General features: G+C 43.0%; 1 protein-coding gene across 12 annotated transcripts in view; it reads left to right on the plus strand.

The window, feature by feature from the left end:
* The first annotated feature begins 4542 nt into the window (after positions 1–4542).
* Positions 4543–20000, plus strand: part of PECAM1 (platelet and endothelial cell adhesion molecule 1) — a 69929-nt gene continuing 54471 nt past the window's right edge. For 10 of the 12 annotated variants that reach the window (XM_077833308.1, XM_077833306.1, XM_077833315.1 and 7 more), the window contains exons 1-5: positions 4544–4808; positions 4991–5017; positions 11395–11685; positions 15099–15398; positions 17636–17905. In XM_077833308.1, the coding sequence (XP_077689434.1) occupies positions 4775–4808; positions 4991–5017; positions 11395–11685; positions 15099–15398; positions 17636–17905 (922 nt within the window). In that variant the 5' untranslated portion in view covers positions 4544–4774. Of the gene's footprint in view, positions 4809–4990; positions 5018–11394; positions 11686–15098; positions 15399–17635; positions 17906–20000 lie in introns of all 12 variants that reach the window. The other 2 variants (XM_077833314.1, XM_077833311.1) reach the window with 1 other exon arrangement.

Consider the following 20000-nt stretch of genomic DNA (forward strand, 5'->3'; position numbering starts at 1 on the left):
GGTTATTTGCAGATAGGGTTGTCCTAATGCAGTAGTTCTCAAACTTTTTAAAGCTGACACCCCTCCATCCCTTTCAAGAAAATGAAACCAATCCCATCTCTCTTTAACCCTGCCATGATTTCTCAAAGGCCTATTCAGAATTAGCAGACACTTGGAGTAGATTGTGTAGCTTGTCATAATATGATACTTCTACTTCTTCTTTACACTCTTTGATGAGCAATGAAATAGCTAACAATGCTGACATTTAAAGCATCATCACTGGCATTCCAGTGTGCACCCACTGAGATGCAAGACTCAGTGTGCATCTCAGCGATATTGTTCCAGGCTCTCTGCAAACTCAGGCAAACATTGTTGCCTTGGTTACATTTGGTTCATGTTTGTAAGGTTTTCTTTGCCATCATAACCGCTAGAGAGACTAAGGGCTTGTCTACACAGGGAAATTTACTGGCATTACTATACCGGTATAAGTATACTGACTGTTATTCCAAATAAGAATGTCCATAAGGGCAATTATACTGCTGTAACTATAGTGGGATAATTATACTGGTATAGAAATGATGGTAAATATCCCTCTGTAGACAAGCCCTTCCTTTCTTTCTAAAAGAAATCTGTGACTCTAGAGAACAATTGAGAGCTCTGGCCGTGCTCCCTTCCCTGTGGCTTGTCCTTCATGCACCCAGAGGTTGCAAGCCATCTTTTAAGAAGTGCTGTCATTGGATTGCTGAAGTCCACTTGTGCTCTGCCTAGAATGCTGCTTGGGGGACAGAGATTATTTGTGCAGCTGGGATAAGAGAAATGATGAATGGTAGAGGAATGCCGGTTGTGACTATTTTACAGTGATTATTGTGGGTTTCTCTGTTCTGATTAGGACTTTTCATGAAAGATACAATAATAATTCAGGTATTTACAAGAACTGCAAAGTTTGAAGGTCTTTTGAATCACACTTAAAATATTTGGTGAGTCAATAAAAAAAATTAACTGGCTTAAAACAATGAATGAATATTTTTGTGGATAATGCTGCAGTGAGGCAAGCTGGGATAACAGTACAGTGAATCAGATCTCATGCTGCATGGTATAACTGTACACATGGTGGTGTTATTACTTAACATTTATATTATGGAAGGACTAACGGCCATTGTGCTAAGTGCTGTACAAACTACATATAATACATGATAGTCCCTGTATAACTGTCCTTTGAAGCATCAGGTATTGACTAGAATAAGGCTGAGCATCATTTGTTAGTGCAATAGTTTGATAAAGGCCTGGCAAGTCCTGTATAAATCAAAAGACTGCCAACAGATTACTCATCCTGTTGAAAAATGTTGTCTGTGAGTGACCGCACTCTCTGCCCTTGTCATCTGGACTGAAGCTGAATGACTCTCCTTGTATTTTGCCTTGATTACTTTTTCATAGGCTTTTAGAGAACAGCTAGGTTCCAGTACCTCTCCCTCTTGGCTTTGCTACAGTCCAACAGTAGAATAAAAGTCTGATACTAACCTATAAGGACCAAGTTCCTAAAGAAATTTTGCATACTTTTTGAGATACTCATATATTAGTTTATTTAAAAACTGAGCAAAATATTACATCTCCTTTCTGTGTTCTGCATAACAGTAACAAACAATAATAATGGGTCAGATCCTGAAGTCCTTACTCAGCTTTACTTAGTCTAATTCACCATAAACTGGACATTTTTTTCCATTAAAAATTCACCCTTCCCTTTACCATTAAAAAAAGTATGGGAAAACCTATAACCTTAAAACTGAGATGTATGTAGATTATCTATCAGTCACAAGTGGCTGTTTGTAATACGCAATAAACTGAGTCCCAGAGAGAAAATTCCACATCAGTTTAAGCTTTCCCCTAATTTTACGAGGGAGAGAGGGGTGGATTGGGGGGACAAGCTGGCAATGCAGAAGAGAGGAACCTGCATATGTCATTGATGGTTAGTGTTGACTGGTATTTGCATTGCAATTTGTTACATAGTCATGTCTTAGGACTATATATACGATTATGGGCAAAAATATGTCTGACTGTGTGTGTGTGTGTGTGTGTGTGTGTAATGCATCATCTAGTTCTATATGTGTGTGTGAATAATCTCTCTCTATATTCTTAGTAAAAACTTTAGGATTTGGCCTAGTAATGGGAAACATTTTTTATGGAGGAAAATGGTAGAGTTATGGCCAAAGTGTGTGTGTGAGAGAGAGTGGAGGTTTGTTTGTTTTTTGTTTTTGTTTTTTGTTTTTTTTTGGGGGGTGGGGGTGGGGAGGTTTGCTATTATTATTTAGCCACATCCGGAAATCCTTACTTAGTTTTTACTGTGTGTGTTTATAGCATAATAATTTCTGATATATTTGCAGACATGCTATGGACCAGGAGAGTGTGTGTGTGCGCATATTATATGTACATACATATGTATAAAGGCCGTAAAATGCGACTGTGACAAAATCTATAAAGCAAACTCTGGCGAACCCCAGCCATCCGTGACGTATGCTGTTTTCCTGAGTTCTGCTTTGCCAGCTACCCTTTTATTCCTCTTTTGCCAAAACAGAATTAGAACAAAGCCTGAGTTGCTGCAATGGAATATTTTCTATTGGACGTGGGTTAATGGGCATAAAAAACAACCACTCCATGTTACTTTCCACGTGTATGTCTGCAAATCTTAGGCCACGAGAAGGGTTAACAGGGTCTGAAGAACCATAACTGAGGCTGGTGATGGAGTTAATGAATCCCCTTCTATTTGTTTATGCATACTGCCAAGTTGTTCAATTTTTTTTTTTCTTTCCCCCTTCCTCTGGCCAGAGTCAGTGCATGTTTGTTTTAGCTGCAGTAACTTTTTCCATGGGCTCTGCTGACTACTCAGTATAATATCCTCTCAGAATCTCTGACTCCATTGCAAAGACAAGGTCTGAACTTTCAGATCTCTTAATTCAAATCCATACTCAGATCTGCCACTTCTGCAAAGTGTTACATAGTTTAAAAATAAAAAAAACGAGAGAGGCAGAAAAGAGCTAAGGGAAACCATTTCTCTCTACTCCACCCCCACCTGACTTTGCTGTGCCTTCCACTCCACCTCTTTTTGTGCCCTTCTCCCAGGGCACCGTCTCCAGTGTTACCAGCTCTGACTGTTCAAAAGTCATGAATCAGGTCTAAAAAATCATGAGCTTTTAAGACTAAACACAAGGTTTTCTTTGCATTCTGATTTCTGAGGCTTTAAGGGTTCACTTTTCTCCCGAACCATGAAGACTTGCCCATCTGTATAAAAGGAAAGCCAAGTGCTCTACATGTTGACTTAACTTGAAGAATAGGGCTTGAAGAAGAACCCTATTGATCGTGAGACTCATGGTAAAATCTAGGGACCTGTCAAGTAGGTCTCCTAGCTTGCTGCCCAGAAGTGCATGCATCAACTGTTGGATAATGTCATTCTGTACCAAAAATCACACCTTTGTTTCTTTGTGTTTGTAACACCTTACATCCAATGAAGTGACTTGTTTCAAAACAAACAAAAAAACCCACTGCAACTCCCACCTGAGCCCGTTACACAGTTACCGTCTTCTGTACTTCTGGGATGAAATCTGGACTCAGCTGAATGGTAGCATTTTACACCAATTTTACCTTCACTTTGTACTCAGTCCCTCTCTAGTTCACACCCCACTGAGTTTTAATTTCAGTGCTTGAGGCTCAAAATGAAACGTGGCCAAAATCACAAACTTCAACTTTGTTTTCATGTCTAGAAACTGCAGATTTCAATGCAAAATGAATAAATAAATAAATAAATAATCACAAATTGATCCTTGTGCACCTTAACCTCACCCTAGAGAAGGTTCACAGAACTTCCAACCAAATTCCCAGATTCAAACAGCCTCAAACTTTTGGAAAACTTAGCTATGGTTCTGAAATTTGACCTATGAGTATTGTTGCCAATGCTGGCTCAAATTTCTAATAGGAGACAGATCCCAGAACCAGACAACTGTGTGGATTTGGGTTTTATGAGTGTGTATATTTTGCACAGTTTTAAATATACGAGATAAAAAACATTAGTACACATTAATTTTTATATGCACAATGGTAGCAGATCGAGGCCCCTGCATTAGGATCTCATTGCTCTAGGGGCTGTACCACTATATCTGCTTAAATGAATTTAACTTGCCACAGTACCTATAGTGGAGCCAATGCATCACAATAGAAATTTCAGTCCCATAGAGAGTGCAGCAAAGCAGCCCTTGTGAGCAGCCATAGTGGGACAAACACATAGTTATGCTACATATCTAAATCCGCTCTGAAAGGGTTTTCAGTGCCAGGAGGAAGAGGAATAGTCTACTGGGAATCCAGCAAGAGCCAACAGTAAATGTAATTCTGATTTTAAATGGTTAAGCATGACTTCAAAATATATGTATGACAGGAGTCTCAGGATAAATGTCACTGGGACTTCTTGTTTTTTAATACACCTTCAGAAACTAAACAAAGCAATTGAGTTCAGTGGGTCTCTCAGGAAAAGACCAGTCACTTCCTGAGCAATAATCTGCCTGTTAGCAGCAGATAGATTCTCATTGTTTGCCACTTCCACTTTCCAGTAATGAGAACGATTACTTGACCAATATCTAGCCAGTTTCTGCCGAAGTTCTGGAAAAACCTACAGCTTTTCATAGCAAAGTTGCATTATTGGTTTCTTTCCAAAAATCAAAACTTCTGTGATGCTTTAGGACTGCAAGGCATAACCAACCAGAGCTGATGATCATTTTATTCTGTAACTAGGTGACTGCTCTCCAACGACAAGATGTATTTTGCTGTGCTGGTGATTCTCTTACACTGTAAGTTCACTGTTTAAATATTTGCATGCGTTTTTTTATGTTGTCCTAGTATGTACGTTTTGATCAACCTGAAACAAACATTTTTCAGAATTCTCTGTCATGAAGAATTTCCAATTTTTTGCATTTTGTCCTTAAGCTCAGTCTTTAAGCTTTGAATATAATATTTCTTCTCACTTTTCCAGGTCCAAGTTTAAAAGCTCAAGACAGTGGTGAGTTGTGCCCTTTCTTCTAAAATTCTTGATATGCCAAAGACTTAATTCTGCTCTGGTCTCAGTTACTGTGGTGTGGATCCACAGTGGAGTTTCTCTGGATTTGCAGGGGTATAACTCGAGAGCAGAATTTGACCCATGTAAAATGATTTAACTTGAAGTCCACTTTTGTTTAAAAAATGCCACAAAATGTGCATGGATGGTCAGTTAGAAACAATCCCGTCCAGACATCTTGGGTAAAATCCTGACTCCTCTGAAGTCAGTGGGGGTTTTTGTAGGATTAGTTATTATTTAAGATTCCATATTGCAACGATAAATGTTCAATGTGAGTAAACAATGTTGGTAATGTGCAATATACAAAGTTTTCAAACATCTTCATTTAGTCTTTAACCCAAAATATTGGCAAAAAGGACCCTGATGGACAGTGTTTGCTCCTGCAAACTGTGTTTCAATCAGCAGTGTGCAGCCAATATTTTTTCCTTTCCTCCCCCCAGTAAATCTCATTTGACAGGGTTCACAAAAGAAGGGATGGAATGGGGAATCTAGTTACTAGTGCTGTCATATTTAAACAAAGCCGCTGTCTTGTCCCCATAACCCAGAAGGGAGGAGAGACCATTTGGTAGATGTAAATTAAGGGCACTTGCTGGATGTATTTACCCTTTGTTCTGCAAAATATCCAGAGAGTACTGAAAGTTCAGCATGATGTTGAAACAGTGTCCTTTTGAAACTAGGGCGAAGCAAGTGATTTCCTTTTCCCCATTCTCCCTCCCTTATGCTGGGAAATAAGCATTCGAATATAAAAAACATTTCAGAGGTCTTTTCATGAATGCCAAGGCAAAGCTATTTCTGGGTAGGAGGATTTACAAGTAAACAGGGAGGGGGCAACTCCACCAGAGGCAGGGAAACTGTCCCACCGCATCTTTCACTTTGGTGGTTGAATGTGAACAAGGGTTCTCAGGAGCTCCCTCTAGCTAATTGGTAATTTAAATTCTGAGCAATCTGGGCGTAGCCACCAGCCGTTAATTTTAGGACGAGTGAAAGCAAACAAAGCCCATAAACTTGTTTTCCTTGACTTGTTTATAGCTACATGAATAAGACTTATAGCTAATAATGTAAAAAGAAAGGGAGGACTTGTGGCACCTTAGAGACTAACAAATTTATTAGAGCATAAGCTTTCATGAGCTACAGCTCGCTTCATCGGATGCATCAAGTGAGCTGTAGCTCACGAAAGCTTATGCCCAAATAAATTTGTTAGACTCTAAGGTTCCACAAGTACTCCTGTTCTTTTTATGGATGCAGACTAACACGGCTGAGACTCTGAAACCAGCTAATAATGTATAATTTTTGAGGTGATAAAGGAATAAATATTTCTTTATTAAATAAGTACTTCGATGCCATTTTAAAAAAAAAAACTGGTCTGGTATTACCTTGCCATCTGTTGGAAAATTGTAACAATGATCCAATGGATCTGGATGGAATTTTTCATATTAAGAGGCAAGAGTATATTTATTAATAACAAAGATATATTTACAGGGCCAGATTCTTCTGTTCTTATTTACCCTTCTTTTAATGGGGAGTTCTGCTTAAAAAATCATAGTACCATATGGTCCAAAAGGGTTTGAGTCAGCAAAATCCATAAGCATGTGCTTAACTTTAAATCCCTTGAAACACATGCTCAAGTGTCACTGAAGTCAGAATGGGTGAGAATCAATCTTGACATAATCCCATTGAAGTCAGTAGAGTTATACCAAGGATTAATTTGACCCATTGCGTGCAGGTACTATGCAGTTTTCCCTGATTAATTGTAGTTCTGACGTGCGTTATTTCTCTGCAGTATTCTGGGCCTCGACTGTTCCTAAGCAGAGGCTTGTGTACAGCAATGGGAGATTTGGCTAGGCAAGGGTTTCAGGATCAGGCCCTCAATTTGTACATTTTGAAAAGCAGTATTTACTAGAACATTTTTGCCACGCTGGAGTGCATAAGAGTTTAACATAATAGCAGACCTAGTATAAAACAGCGGGAGATGAGCTATGCAGAGTTTGCCTGATTGACGCTTGTGAGATATGGAAGCAGACTGAATCTTCAGTCATAAGCTCCTTAGTCCTATTTGGGCCACCAGAAAACTGGGAAATTGTGTGAGAAACTGTAATTATTTCCTGCAGGAAAAAAATGAAAGAGAAATAATTGGGGAAAACTATCTTGCAATGATGGGTTTTAACTGTTCCTTTGCTGTTCACCAAGAAAGAGACCTACATTTAAATCTGAATATTGTGACATCAACTAACAAAACTCTGGAAAATGAGATACTTGACCGTGTTGCTGCTTTACATGGCTATGTGATAAAAGAGACACAGTTGAAGAATTGGCCGTATGTGTTTGTGGCTGGTCTTTCAGGGAAGGGAAGATAGATAAAGCCAGATCTTCCAACTTTTGCTCCTGAAGCCAGATCTTCCAACTTTTGGTCCCACTGATTTCAGTGAGATGATTTTCACAGGTAAGGACAACTTGTGTGAGTAAATCTATAGAATCAGGCCCATCATTGATGGAAGAATTCTTCCATTGACCTTATATAGAGACCTCGACTTTGTCACTGTAAGTCTTGCCCTTTTATATACATGTATAATGGGATTTTCTGAGTGACACACCTTAACTCTATATAAGGACCATAATTTCTCCCAACTTGGGTAAGTAAAGCCCAATGTTTGGACAGTTAGAAGTTCAATAGCTCAGGACAATTTGAGTAACATGGACAACACACATCCACATGCCTATGGTTACATGTTCACTAGAAACCCTGTAGTGCTTCAGTGTAGAAACTCACTACAGCAATGAGAGGAGTACTGGAGCCCACTCCTGTGACCAGGTTCTCCTGTCACTGAAGTTAATCCACCTCCCCAACAGGTGGTAGCTAAGTCAGTGGAAGAATTCTTCCATCACTCTAGCACTGTCTACAATGGGGGCTAGGTTGGCTTACCGATGTCACTTGGGAATGCAGACTTTCCACATCCTTGAGTGATGTAGCTGCGTTGACCTAACATTTTTAGTGTAGAACTGGCCTAAATTTATTCACGTGAGTAGTCCCATTGAGTGCTATTGGCCTGCTCAGATGTGTAAGGTTACTCAAGTGCAGACGGGTTTGCAGAATGGGAGCCCTGAGTAACCATTATCTGAGAGGACAAAGTAAAAGTATAGAATTTCGCAGAGTCTCCCTAAAATTCAGAGCTTTTGATCCTGAAAAAGCTCCCTGAAAAATTATGCTGAATCCGACATTCATGTTAAAAAACCCTAAACAATAATATACATTCAGAAATAAAACTGTATTTAGCTGGCTGTAATGATGGGCCTGATTCTATAGATTTACTCACACAAGTTGTCCTTACCTGTGAAAATCATCTCACTGAAATCAGTGGGGCCACTCATGTAGGGTCAGGACTACTCACAGGAGCAAAAGTTGGAAGATCAGGCTTTATTTATCTTCCCTTTCCTGAAAGACCAGCCTCAAACGGCAGTACAGAAAATACAACCAATGCTTCAACTGTGTCTCCAGTCACTGTGTATCTTTTATCATGTAGCCAGGTAAAGCAGATAAAAGAACCTGCAATAACTCCTGGGACTTCTGCTAAATTACTCCAGCGATCAGTTTGGTCCAAGGCCTACAGGGTTAGATACAGCAGCACATTGGGCTGCTCTGCAATTTTCCATTTACCCAGATAAGTATAATGGTTGGCTTTTCCTCTCTTGCTGAAACTCCCTTGCTAGCAGACTTGGAAACAATGAATCATGAGAGATAAGCAGACCAGAACAAGTCAGCTGCAGCATAGGCGCCGACTTTCCCTCTTTCCCTTGAGCGCTTGACCCCACTCTGCCCCTGGCCCCACCCCCACTCCACCCCTTCCCCAAAGTCCCCGCCCCAACTCCACCCCCTCCCTATCCCTATTCAAACTCCTTCCCCAAATCCCCACCCCTGCCTCTTCCCTGCCTCCTCCCCTGAGTGCGCCACATTCCTGCTCCTCCCCCTCCCTCCCAGAGCATGCTAATGCTGCCAAACCGCTGTTTGGCGGTGGCTGGGCAGGAAGTGCTGGGAGGTAGGCAAAGGAGCGGGGACATGGCACGCTCGGAGGAGGAGGAGGTGGGGTGGGGGGTGAGAGGAGCTTGGCTGCCGGTGGGTGCAGAGGACCCATTGATTTTTCCCGTGGGTGCTCTAGCCCTGGAGCACCCACGGAGTTGGCACCTATGAGCTGCAGGCCCATTTAGCTATCTCTATCCTCCCAGTTCTAGTACACACATTTCTCATCCTACTGCAGAGAGAATGGAAATTCAGTAGAGCTGGGTCAAGCAAACTGGGTTTTCCTTTTGCAAAACCGCATCCATTGGGGGTTTTGTTCTGCAAATCCCAATCAAGAGGTGTTTGCAACTAAGTTCCATTTCATCTAAGCTCCCCAAGTTCGAGTGTGTGTATGTATGTTTGAAGGGATACACAAATGTGATTGAAAATGTCTAGTTTTCCCCAATATCTAAAATTCAGTGACCTCAGGAAAGATTTTCCTGTGGTCAAGTTTCTAGGAGAACAGCTGTCTCTGGAAATTGGAGATGAGTAAGTAGTTCATGGCAGCCCAGGAAGGCTACAATGAACTTCAGAGGGAAACAACTGTTTTTTGGGGTGAAGAATTCCCTGTTCTCTTAACCTCACCTCTTTCTCCTCTTTAAGGGGGTAGCACTTGAGATGACTCTATGGACAGATGAAAAAAAGGTGTTTGAAAAGTTTGGTGTTTCACTTTGCTGTGAATACAGAGGTTGGATGCAAAGGGCCCAGTCCTGCTCTTGTTTGAAATAAATAGCAAAATTTCCCTTTAGCTCAATAGGGCAGACAAAGCTCTGAAATATTTCATACTAACCCCTTATGCACTGTGCTGCGAACTTCTAGTCACCACATTTCTTTTCTTGCTGTTTCTTTTTCTCATTTCTTTTCTTTTCTCTCCCATCTTTGCTTAGCACTTCTTCACTTTTGTTCTCTGCCTGAGAATAATTCACTCCAGAGCAGAGCAGCAGCACAAGTTTATGCACCATTCAAGTAGGACTTAAATGGTGCATAGAGACCTTGCTGTGACTCTTGGCATAGGGGTGGATCCCACATGATCTTGCCTTTTTTAACTATAACTGATACGAAAGAGCATTCTCTTTATTTAGGCATTATTAGAATCTGTGGCAGGCTGACCTGCTTCCCCAAGTTGAAACAGAATTTCAGGAAATCCCACCCACTAGGAGGTGGGATATCCTGGAGCGCTGAATTAACTCTGAGGATTCAACAGGTGGGCCAGCATGGGTTGTATTTAGGCCACATGACTTTTCAAACTGTAGTGACAACAACTGTGTTAAAATACAATTGGTGCCAGAATGGTTCCCACGTGGTTCCTCTGACCAGTGTGGACAGGAATCTGAGCAGTATGTTAAAACTAGGGCTTTGCAAAATATTCACAGCAAAAGGCAAATGTGCTCAAAATTGCATTTCCCCCTCCCTGCTCTCCATTTCATCTTGTAATTAAAAAAAAAAAATCACTTCGTTGTACAGATGTGTTGCTTGAAAATGAAAACTTTTTTCTAGATGGGAGGGGAGCCTTGAGCATCAACCACAAAAATCCTTAAACAACAGGATTGAGAGGTGGGCTGAAATAGTACAGTATAATCCCAGTTATCCTAAAAGCCTGGTGGACATCCAAAAGTTTTAGATAACCAGGATCCAGATAAACAGAAGTGCTATTAACTAGCATGGGGCTACATGGGGGGAACATTGTGGATTCAGATAATGAGGATTTTGAAAAAAGGGAATTCCGATAACTGGAATTATATTTCAGAGTAACAGCCGTGTTAGTCTGTATTCGCAAAAAGAAAAGGAGTACTTGTGGCACCTTAGAGACTAACCAATTTATTTGAGCTTAAGCTTTCGTGAGCTACAGCTCACTTCATCGGATGCATACTGTGTCTTCTGCAGTTTCCATGAAGTGAGCTGTAGCTCACGAAAGCTTATGCTCAAATAAATTGGTTAGTCTCTAAGGTGCCACAAGTACTCCTTTTCTTTTTGGAATTATATTGTATTTGTATTGGGGTAGCACCGACATATGCAATCCGGGCTTCATAGTGCAAGGCATGATACAAATATAGACTCTGATTCTGCAATCACATGCATCTTTTCATCTGCTGGGAGATTGTTTGTGTGGATTTAATTGCAGGCTCAGGGCCAGAAAGTAGGACAGTGCCTGTCTCACAGAGCTCTCAGCCTTTAGCAACTGCAATGAGCATTACGTAGCAACTTCAGAGAACAACACTGCTTTGGATAAATTGAAACTAAATGTGACTTTTTCCTTCCGTTCCCTGTCAAGTTATTACCATCAACAAAGTTGAACTCACTGTGCCATCCCAAAAGGTGAAGAATGGAATGTCAATTGAACTCACCTGTATTGTGGACATTAGCAAAAGCACCAGTTTCTGGATGCAGCATGCTTTTTTATTTTACAAGGATGACAGTCTTCTGTATAATACCACATCTGAGCAAGACAGAGCACATTACAAAATATTTCCAGCTCGATTTGCAGATTCGGGAAGCTATAAGTGCTCTGTGAAGGCAAACGGGAAGATTAAAAGCAGCGATGATTTGGATGTTCAAGTTGAGGGTAGGTATCTCTTCAGCCATGGTCGTCTTCTTTGTTACAAAAAGCAGAATAGATTATGTTCTACTCAATCCATGTACATTAATAATAATACTCTAGTGCTTTTCATCCAGAGGTCTCAAAATGCGTTTCAAAGGAGGGCAGTATCAGTAAAATGAGGATAAGCTGAGGCATGGGTGGGGGGGGGGGGAAGTGACTGGCCCAAGATCACTCAGCAGGCCAGTGGCAGATCCTCATTCCAATTCCTAAAGAACAGATCCTTATGTCATACAAAGCAAAAAAAATCATCCTGCAGCTGGTACTAATTGGCATCTGGGGGGCAGTTTCACAGCCAGTCTTTTTCCCTCCTCACCCCTTATGAGGACAGGGAGCATATGCATATCCCTGTCTCCTTCCCCAACATTCCTTGTTCTGGCCTACCATTTCATATTGTCCCTCTTGGAATGGCAACCCCTAGAAAGCCTGGGTCCAGGGCTGTACTGGGCCAGTAGCCTGCGTTAAAGGAGTGGCTCTCAACCTTTCCAGACTTCATCCCCCTTTCAGGAGTCTGATTTGTCTTTTGTACCCCCAAGTTTCACTTCACTTAAAAAGAACTTGCTTACAAAATCAGAGATAAAAATACAAATGAGTCACAGCATACTAGTACTGACAAATTGCTCCCTTTCTCATTTTTATCATACAATTATAAAATGAATCAATTGGAATATAAATATTGTACTTTAATTTCAGTGTATAGAGCAGTATAAACAAGTAACTGTCTGAAAATTTTAGTTTGTCCTGATTTCGCTAGTGCTTTTTCTGTAGCCTGTTGTAAAACTAGAGCAATATCTAGATGAGTTGATGTATCCCCTGGAAGATCTCAGCAAACTCCCAGGGGTACATGTCCCCCTGGTTGAGAACAACTCCCTTAAAGGACCAGAACCCCCAGTTCCAATATCCAAATGGGGAAATCAAGTTTTCCCTGTTGCTTGTTCCAGTGCAGGAGCTGGAAACATTGATGAAGGAGGGTGACCTTCATGCTTCAAACATGGTGCCATTACTGAGAGCAGCACTTCCAAAGGGCTCCTGTCCAGGCTGATGCTACCATGGTTCTTGCTTAATACAGGGATGTGGGTACAGGAGTGGAGACATTTCTGTTACTGGTCACTGGCCTGTCTGATGAATTTAGGGCCACGTGTTCAATGGAGGGTACAAGGGCTGCCCTCAGAAGCCCCAAATTGGTATGCAGTTAATGCTTCTGTAGTGCTTACACACATAAGCAGCCAGTTTACACACATTAATACAGGTTTACTCAAGAAGAACTAAGCTTCCTTTCTTTCCACCTCTAAACAGAAAGGCAGTGACAGAGATCAAGCCTATGCTGGCTCAAAGCAACATGCCTATGTCAGATGTGAACATTACCACTCAGTTATTTCTTGCATGCTACCATTAAATGATTAATCTCAGCAACACAGAGATTTCAGTCTTCCTCAGTATACTTCATATCCTCCAGTTGTGGTGTGTGAAAGGGCATCTGGATTGTACTAGAGTGATGCTCATTTCATTTTAAAGTCTGCTTATCTCTTGTTATTATGGAACACACTCTCAGCCGAGGGGGAGCTTTCTCTAATGTCTTAGAGATGGCCCCTCCAGATTCCTGACCAGAACTTTGGAGCATCCTCAGAAGAGGCTGCCACAGGAAACCATTCCCAGGTTTTACATTAAGCCCAGTGCCTGCTGGGACAGGGTCAGCTGCAGGTGGGGTCAGCACTGTGAGAAAACTCATACAGCGTAGCTCAGTCATGTAACTTACTCTGGAGCCCTGCCCCAGTACCTTGATTTAAGGAGTCCACAGTCACACAAGGATTCCCTCTTTCTGCACTGAGCAGCTGGTTAATTAATGTTTGCAAAGTGGTTTGACAATTTAAAATGCCAAGGCTGGCCTTGAGCAAAAGGAAAGTGAGTGACTGCTTGAGGCCACTGCAGGCTCTGCCAACTGTAGGTCAGCCCAGCCCTGTCTCCTCCTCCAGCAGTGCGACCAACCGGAAGGGGAGGAAACAACTCCCTGCTAGAAATCCCTTCTGGCAGCACAGCCAAGGAACGGGGTGAATGGGGTGAGGTGCAAATCATGACCCTCCTGTTTCCACCAGCAGCTGTGGGCACCATGGATGTATTTAGTGCAGTTTTTACTACTCTACCCAGCAAAGCTCTGAGCGTCCTTGGCAATCTTTTAAAAATACACTCATGAATAAACAGAGGTGGCAACTACCCTAAGATCAGATACTCCATCAGCCACCCAGGTATGGCAACATTTAGTGTAGCTTTCCCTTCCTGGAGTATCCCCACCAGAGTCCCACACCACTGCTGCTGAGTCCTGCCGATAGGATGACCAGATGTTCCGATTTTATAGAGACAGTCCCCGATGTTCAGGGCTTTTTCTTATATAGGTGCCTATTACCCCCCAACCCTCCCGATTTTTCACACTTGCTGTCTGGTCACCCTACCTGCCCATCTCCTTAGAAGTGAGGGGAAAAAAGATGGGCCTTGCAGAATGTCCTGAAGATTAACAAACATGAGCCAAACCAAGGACTGGCTAGAGTTGGGGAACCCTGCCGAGTTTCAGGAAGGCTTGTGCAGAGGCCCAAGGAATGAGGAGAAGAACCACTCGGTCAGTATAAGCTGGACCCAGAAGGGGGGAAGTATAAGCTGGACCCAGAAGGGGGGAAGTGAGCCCCAAAGGAGGGGGCCCTAAGAGAGAACATCCTTCCAGCATGCTCCCCACTTATATCAAAGAGGGTCCAGCACAAGATGCCTTCACTGACCATCACTATGTCAGTATATCATGGGGAGACAGGTGGTCTCTGAGGCTATGTCCACACCAGACTTCTGCCGGCACAGCTGTGTTAGTCAGGAGTATGAAGAGGTGTGATCCCTCACTGACAGCTGTGCCAGCAGAAGCCCCTAGGGTAGACACTGTTATAGTGGCAAAACTTCACTTCTGTTGTTATAGCTTGTTTCACCCATGTGGGTGGCATTGCTGTACTGGAACAAAGTGCAGCTTTGTTGGTATAGCTACATTCACTCTGGGAGTGCTTTGCTGGCACAATATACTGGTAGAACGCTCCTAGTGCAAACATCGCCTAAGTTAGCTAGGAAAGTGCACTGTGGGATGTCCAATACTGCAGAGGTATGGGATGAGAGAGGTCTTGATTCACTGGTTACAGCAGTATGATTGGAGTGCCCCTCCACACAGCAAAATACTTTCCCTAAAGTTCCTGGATGTTCAATTCCAGACTTTGGTCAGCTGTAAAAATCTGACCTGGGTCTGAGATCAGATTGTTTCTGCTCGTTCATTAAAATAGCCACTAGCACAATTGTCACAGATAGTCTCTGCTGTAGGTCTGTCTCATTATATTTACTTATTTTCTTTTCAAAAGGGCTGTCCCAGCCAAAACTGACTGCCCTGAAAACAGAATTAAAGGAGGGTGAAGTTGTGACTTTACGGTGTGAAGAACCAGAAGAAAAGCCTCCCTTCATTTTCGTGTTCAAAAAACTATTGTCCAGTCAACTGCCACAAGTGAAAAAGAAGCAAGAATTAAAAGAAAACTTTGCATCTGTTGAATTTCCTGTTGAAGAGGGGGATCGAATATTGCGTTTTCAATGTATTGCCCAGGTTAATTCAGCAGTCGGTTCTGAAATGTCAGAGCCCAGTAACGTGACACTTGTTACAGTTGTGGGTAAGTTGCTTGGGCCTGGTCTATTCTATAGAGTTAGGCTGACGCAAGGCAGCTTATGTCAACCTAACTATGTAAGTGTCTACACTAAAATTTCGCTCCCGTTGATGTAATAATTCCACCTCCGTGAGAGGCGTAGAGTCAACGTCAATGTAGTTAGGTCAATACAGTGTCAGTGTAGACACTGCGTTGCTTACATCGACAGTTGCTGGCTTTCAGAAGCTTCCCACAATGCCCCACACTGACAGTTCAATTGGTGAGGTGCTCCTGGTGAGGACATGCCCCGCTGACACAAGCAGCAAAGTGCTGACATGCGCAAGTGATGTAATTACTGTGGCAGTTGTATGTTGACATAAGTTAAGTCGACTTAATTTTGTTGTGTAGACATGCCCTTAGTTTGTGCCCTTACATTTCTTTGCTTGTGTCACAGGGTGACTGGCCCCTGTAAGAGGCCAGGGAGGGGCAGGGGAGAGCTGCTTGAGAATAGACTGGGACATGTCTGCATTTTGAGGTGGGATGTGGTTTCCAGGTTGAGGAGACATCTGCATGCTAGCTCTGATTGAGCTAGTGTGCTAAAAACAGAGCATAGCCATGACAGTTCAAGTGGTGGGAAGGGCTAGCCGCCCCCAGTACATATCCACCCAGGACCATAGGTACGTCCTTGGGGCAGTAGCCCCTCCCACTGCTTGTGGCATTGTGGCTATTTTTAGGATGCTTGTGCAAGTATGTCTCCTTGATCTGGAAATCACACCCTCAGCTTGAAGTGTAGATGTACCCTGAGAGGGTCAGGAAGGGGCAGGTGAATGCTGCCTGAGAACAGAGGAGAGACTGACAGCAGCAGCAAGTGGCCAGAGGGAAAGAACTGCAGGAGACCAGAAGGAGAGTCGTAACTATTAGTTGTTGGTGATGAATTGTGAGGAAAGCCGTTGGGAGGACTGGCTAGAGTTGGGGAACCCTGCCGAGTTTCAGGAAGGCTTGTGCAGAGGCCCAAGGAATGAGGAGAAGAACCACTCGGTCAGTATAAGCTGGACCCAGAAGCAAGGGGTTGACTCTGGAGTGAGGGCCCCAGGAGTAGGGGTAGGACTCACAAAAGGAGGCCTGAGAAGTGGGACACTGTGGGGAGCCCTCTTGCAGGAGACCTGACTTGGGGCTACAAAAGCCTTGTGGGGGAGAAGCGGGTGTTAGGACTCTCAGGTAGATGCTTGGAGAGTGGCTAAAGGAGCTGGGACAGAGAATGACTCTTGGGTGGGCGACCTGGGAACAGTGACCTTTGGGACTGAAGAGCTGCTGCCTTGTAACCTGTTTTACTGTGTGATTTTGAGAGGAATTGTTTTTACTACAAGGGATCCGTTGATTGTGACACTTTATATGGAAAAAATGGTTTGAATTTGCCACAGAGAGAGACAATATTCCTTTGCACGGGTGGATGAAGGGGACACTGAGGTAGATTGTGGCTGTGCATCACCGCGCTTGTCCGCAGGAGGGCACCTCTGTCGGGGTTCCCTGTAACCGCTTGTAATTCTTATAATTTGTTGTTTGCCTGAAACATGGAGATCTTGAAATGGTGATATCATTGTTTCTAGTTAAAAACATAGTCCCCTGTGTGACTGTATGAGAATGCTGCAGTATTTGTAAGAGACAGAGCAGATCTGTTTCTTGGCTTACTGGAGGGAAGATAGGTGTGAACTAAAACCCTGGATCCATACGCCCCCTAATGTCATCAGTGTTCAGGATCCAAATCCAAATGTTGTGTCATCAGGGTTAGATTCTAACGTGTTTTGATCTGTGCTGTTAGGTCAGCTGATTACTATGTTGCCCACCCATCACTCTAGTTGAAGTTGTGGGTGCTCAGTAACTTGCAGGACTGGTCCCCAAGAGAAATGTAAGTCTTGATTCATATACAGCACATACATCTGTGTACAACTCTGTACACCATTTGTTATTGTCATTCGCAAAGATGATGGAAAATTGCAGGATCAAAAATTATTGGAGTCTTTCTGCAACTGTAGCTGGGTTCTCTTAAAATCTAAGCTTCAATTTAAAATAAAAAGATTGTTGGCAGAGCTTTCACCATGTGAACTGATGCATTGCTTCCTTGTTAATGCAGCTCTGCAGAAAAGGGTATCTAGCCAAACAATAGCAGCAGCAAAGATGTGAATTCCTCACTGACCCAAACAAATATTTTCTTTTAAAAAAGAGAAGGTTGATGTCACAATGGCTTTATATTTATTGCCTTTCAGAACCGTTTTCACATCCTAAACTGACATCCAAGTCCCCACGGAACGTTACAGAGGGAGACAAAATTGACATTGTGTGCACAACAATTCTAGCCCGGGAATATGAAATTGAAATCCTCATCCAGAAAGACAGAAGAATACTGAACAGTGCACGCGGTCAGAATTCTCTGACCTACTCTGCAATAGCCACAGTAGAGAACAATGGCAATTACACGTGCAAAGTGGAACTGGGGAGAGTGTCCAAAACCACCAGCATGCACATTGTTGTGGAAGGTAGGAGCACTGTTAATTCTAGATCGCTCTTAGCTTAGGAGGGTGACACTCGCACCTGGAAGAATTCCTGAGTTCTAATCCTGGCTGACACTGAGACTCAAAGGTATTTAGGTGTCTAACTCCCATTGATTTTAATTGGAGATAGGCACCTAGATAACATTGAGGACCTGGGCCTGACCACTGCTTGTCCGTCAGCAAAGCTCACATTTGTACTACAAGGTGACCAAGTTAACTTAGGGCTGTGGGGGGAAAGAGTGATTTTTTTAAAAAATCCTGATTATAAAGTGGTTTGGTCTCATCCACAATGGCAGAAGCAGCCAGTGTTAGAGAAGGGCCAAAGTCCAGCCATGATAAATCCACCAAGTTTTGAATGTAGGCTGTTCTATAGTTTATATGGACCCTTATCCTCTCTGTCCTTCAGTTTGCTCCAGTGGTAGCATGAGGATGGTCATATTTTTCTGGGATGTTAATAAAGTACTCTGGAAACGTAAAGTGCTATACCAGTAGAAGGTACTGATAAATCCATGGCCACCCGGCATTTCATGGTTATCATTAAACTGCATGCCATGGCCATTTGGAACTTCACAGTGACAATGGGGTTAAACATCCATCCGCTCCAAATGCACAGTGCTCTATTAAAGGAGAATCTTCTGACACAGCTTGCAGTGTAAAGTCTATGACTTGCAGTTGAGCAATTCTCATTTCATCCAGTAGAGGACAGTGGTGCCACACACAAGTTGGGTCATTGCTTGAGTTATTGTTGTTTTTTCTTATTATGTTATAATGAATGAGGGTTCCCTAGGGTTTTAATCATGTAATATGCAGAATAGCCATACAGCCACATGGCTGGCATGCGCAGATTGGTTGAATATCTATTTTATTTAATCCATTTAATCTAGGCTCCTATGTTACCAACCTTCACGGTAGTATTTCTCTGCTCGGTTCTTTTAAAATAATTCTCCTTCTGGCTTAAGACAAGGGCAGGTGAGCCTTTTTGGATAAAGTAAGAACCAGACCTGGACCTTCACCAGGAACTCAAACTGAACTATTTTCATGGGGGTTCAGAAAAAGCCTTTGGCCATTTCACTATTGTCCATTTTCATATGCACTCCTTGGCTGGAGCTATGTCTGCAAACAAAAGTGCTAAAATACCATGAGAGAGGCTGTTTCTGCCAATTTACAGTCTGTCCGGGACCCCTGCCCCCCCTCCCCCCCGAAGAAATCTGACATCAGAACCTGTTCTTGTGATACTTCCAACCTAAATTGTAGGTTGGAGATTAATCTACCCACATTAATTCTTGGATTTCATGTGGTGTTGACATCCGCTTTGGCTAACTGGTGGGGGAGTATGTCATGTCCATTCTTCAATGTGTTTGTGTGTCTCTGCTGCCTCATCCTGGAAGGGACATCAGACCTGCTCAAGGATTTTGAGATTGTGTTTCTCTTTAGTGGTCAGAGAGTCACAGAGAATATAAACATCAGCATTACCACAGCTTTTGGAGATACTCCTTTGGCTTGAGTAGTTGTAGCCTGTGTTTTTGGAGCTGAAGGTCCTGGTTCTACCCCCCTCGCTGTATATGCGTGATTCATTTAGCAGCTGTTGTGTCCATTGCTCGTGGCCACAGATTTGTTGTGCCTTGTAAAGGAGTACTGTCCTCTTAAGGCCAGAGGAGGTAATTACTCTGTTCTTTATGTCCAGGGAAGCAACTGAAGCAGCCGTAGGGAGAGAGGAAGGTGGTCCCAAGGAGCAGTTAGTGCCTGAAAGGGAGGGACCATCGTTCCTTTAAGCCTTGTAAAGTGGGAGAGGCAAGGCTCCCTTCTCTCCCAGCTAGCAGAGACCGGTGTTTTGGGGTTGTTAGACCCACCTGGGGAAGACCAAGAGCCTGACTCTGGCTGGAGGGTGACTCAAAAGGAGGCTCTAAGGCCAGTCAAGGGAGAAGCTGGCTGAAGGAGGAGTTGGTGAGGGGGGAAGAGCTCAGCCTGGACAGAGCCCTAGGAATTAGGGCTGGGAAACCACTGAACCAGAGCGGAGAGTCCTTCAGGCTAGGCAGGCCAGGGCTGGAACAAAGTCCCAGGAAGGAGACTCTAACCTTGA

The sequence above is a fragment of the Eretmochelys imbricata genome, chromosome 14 (assembly GCF_965152235.1).
Source record: "Eretmochelys imbricata isolate rEreImb1 chromosome 14, rEreImb1.hap1, whole genome shotgun sequence".
Classification (NCBI taxonomy): Eukaryota; Metazoa; Chordata; order Testudines; family Cheloniidae; genus Eretmochelys; species Eretmochelys imbricata.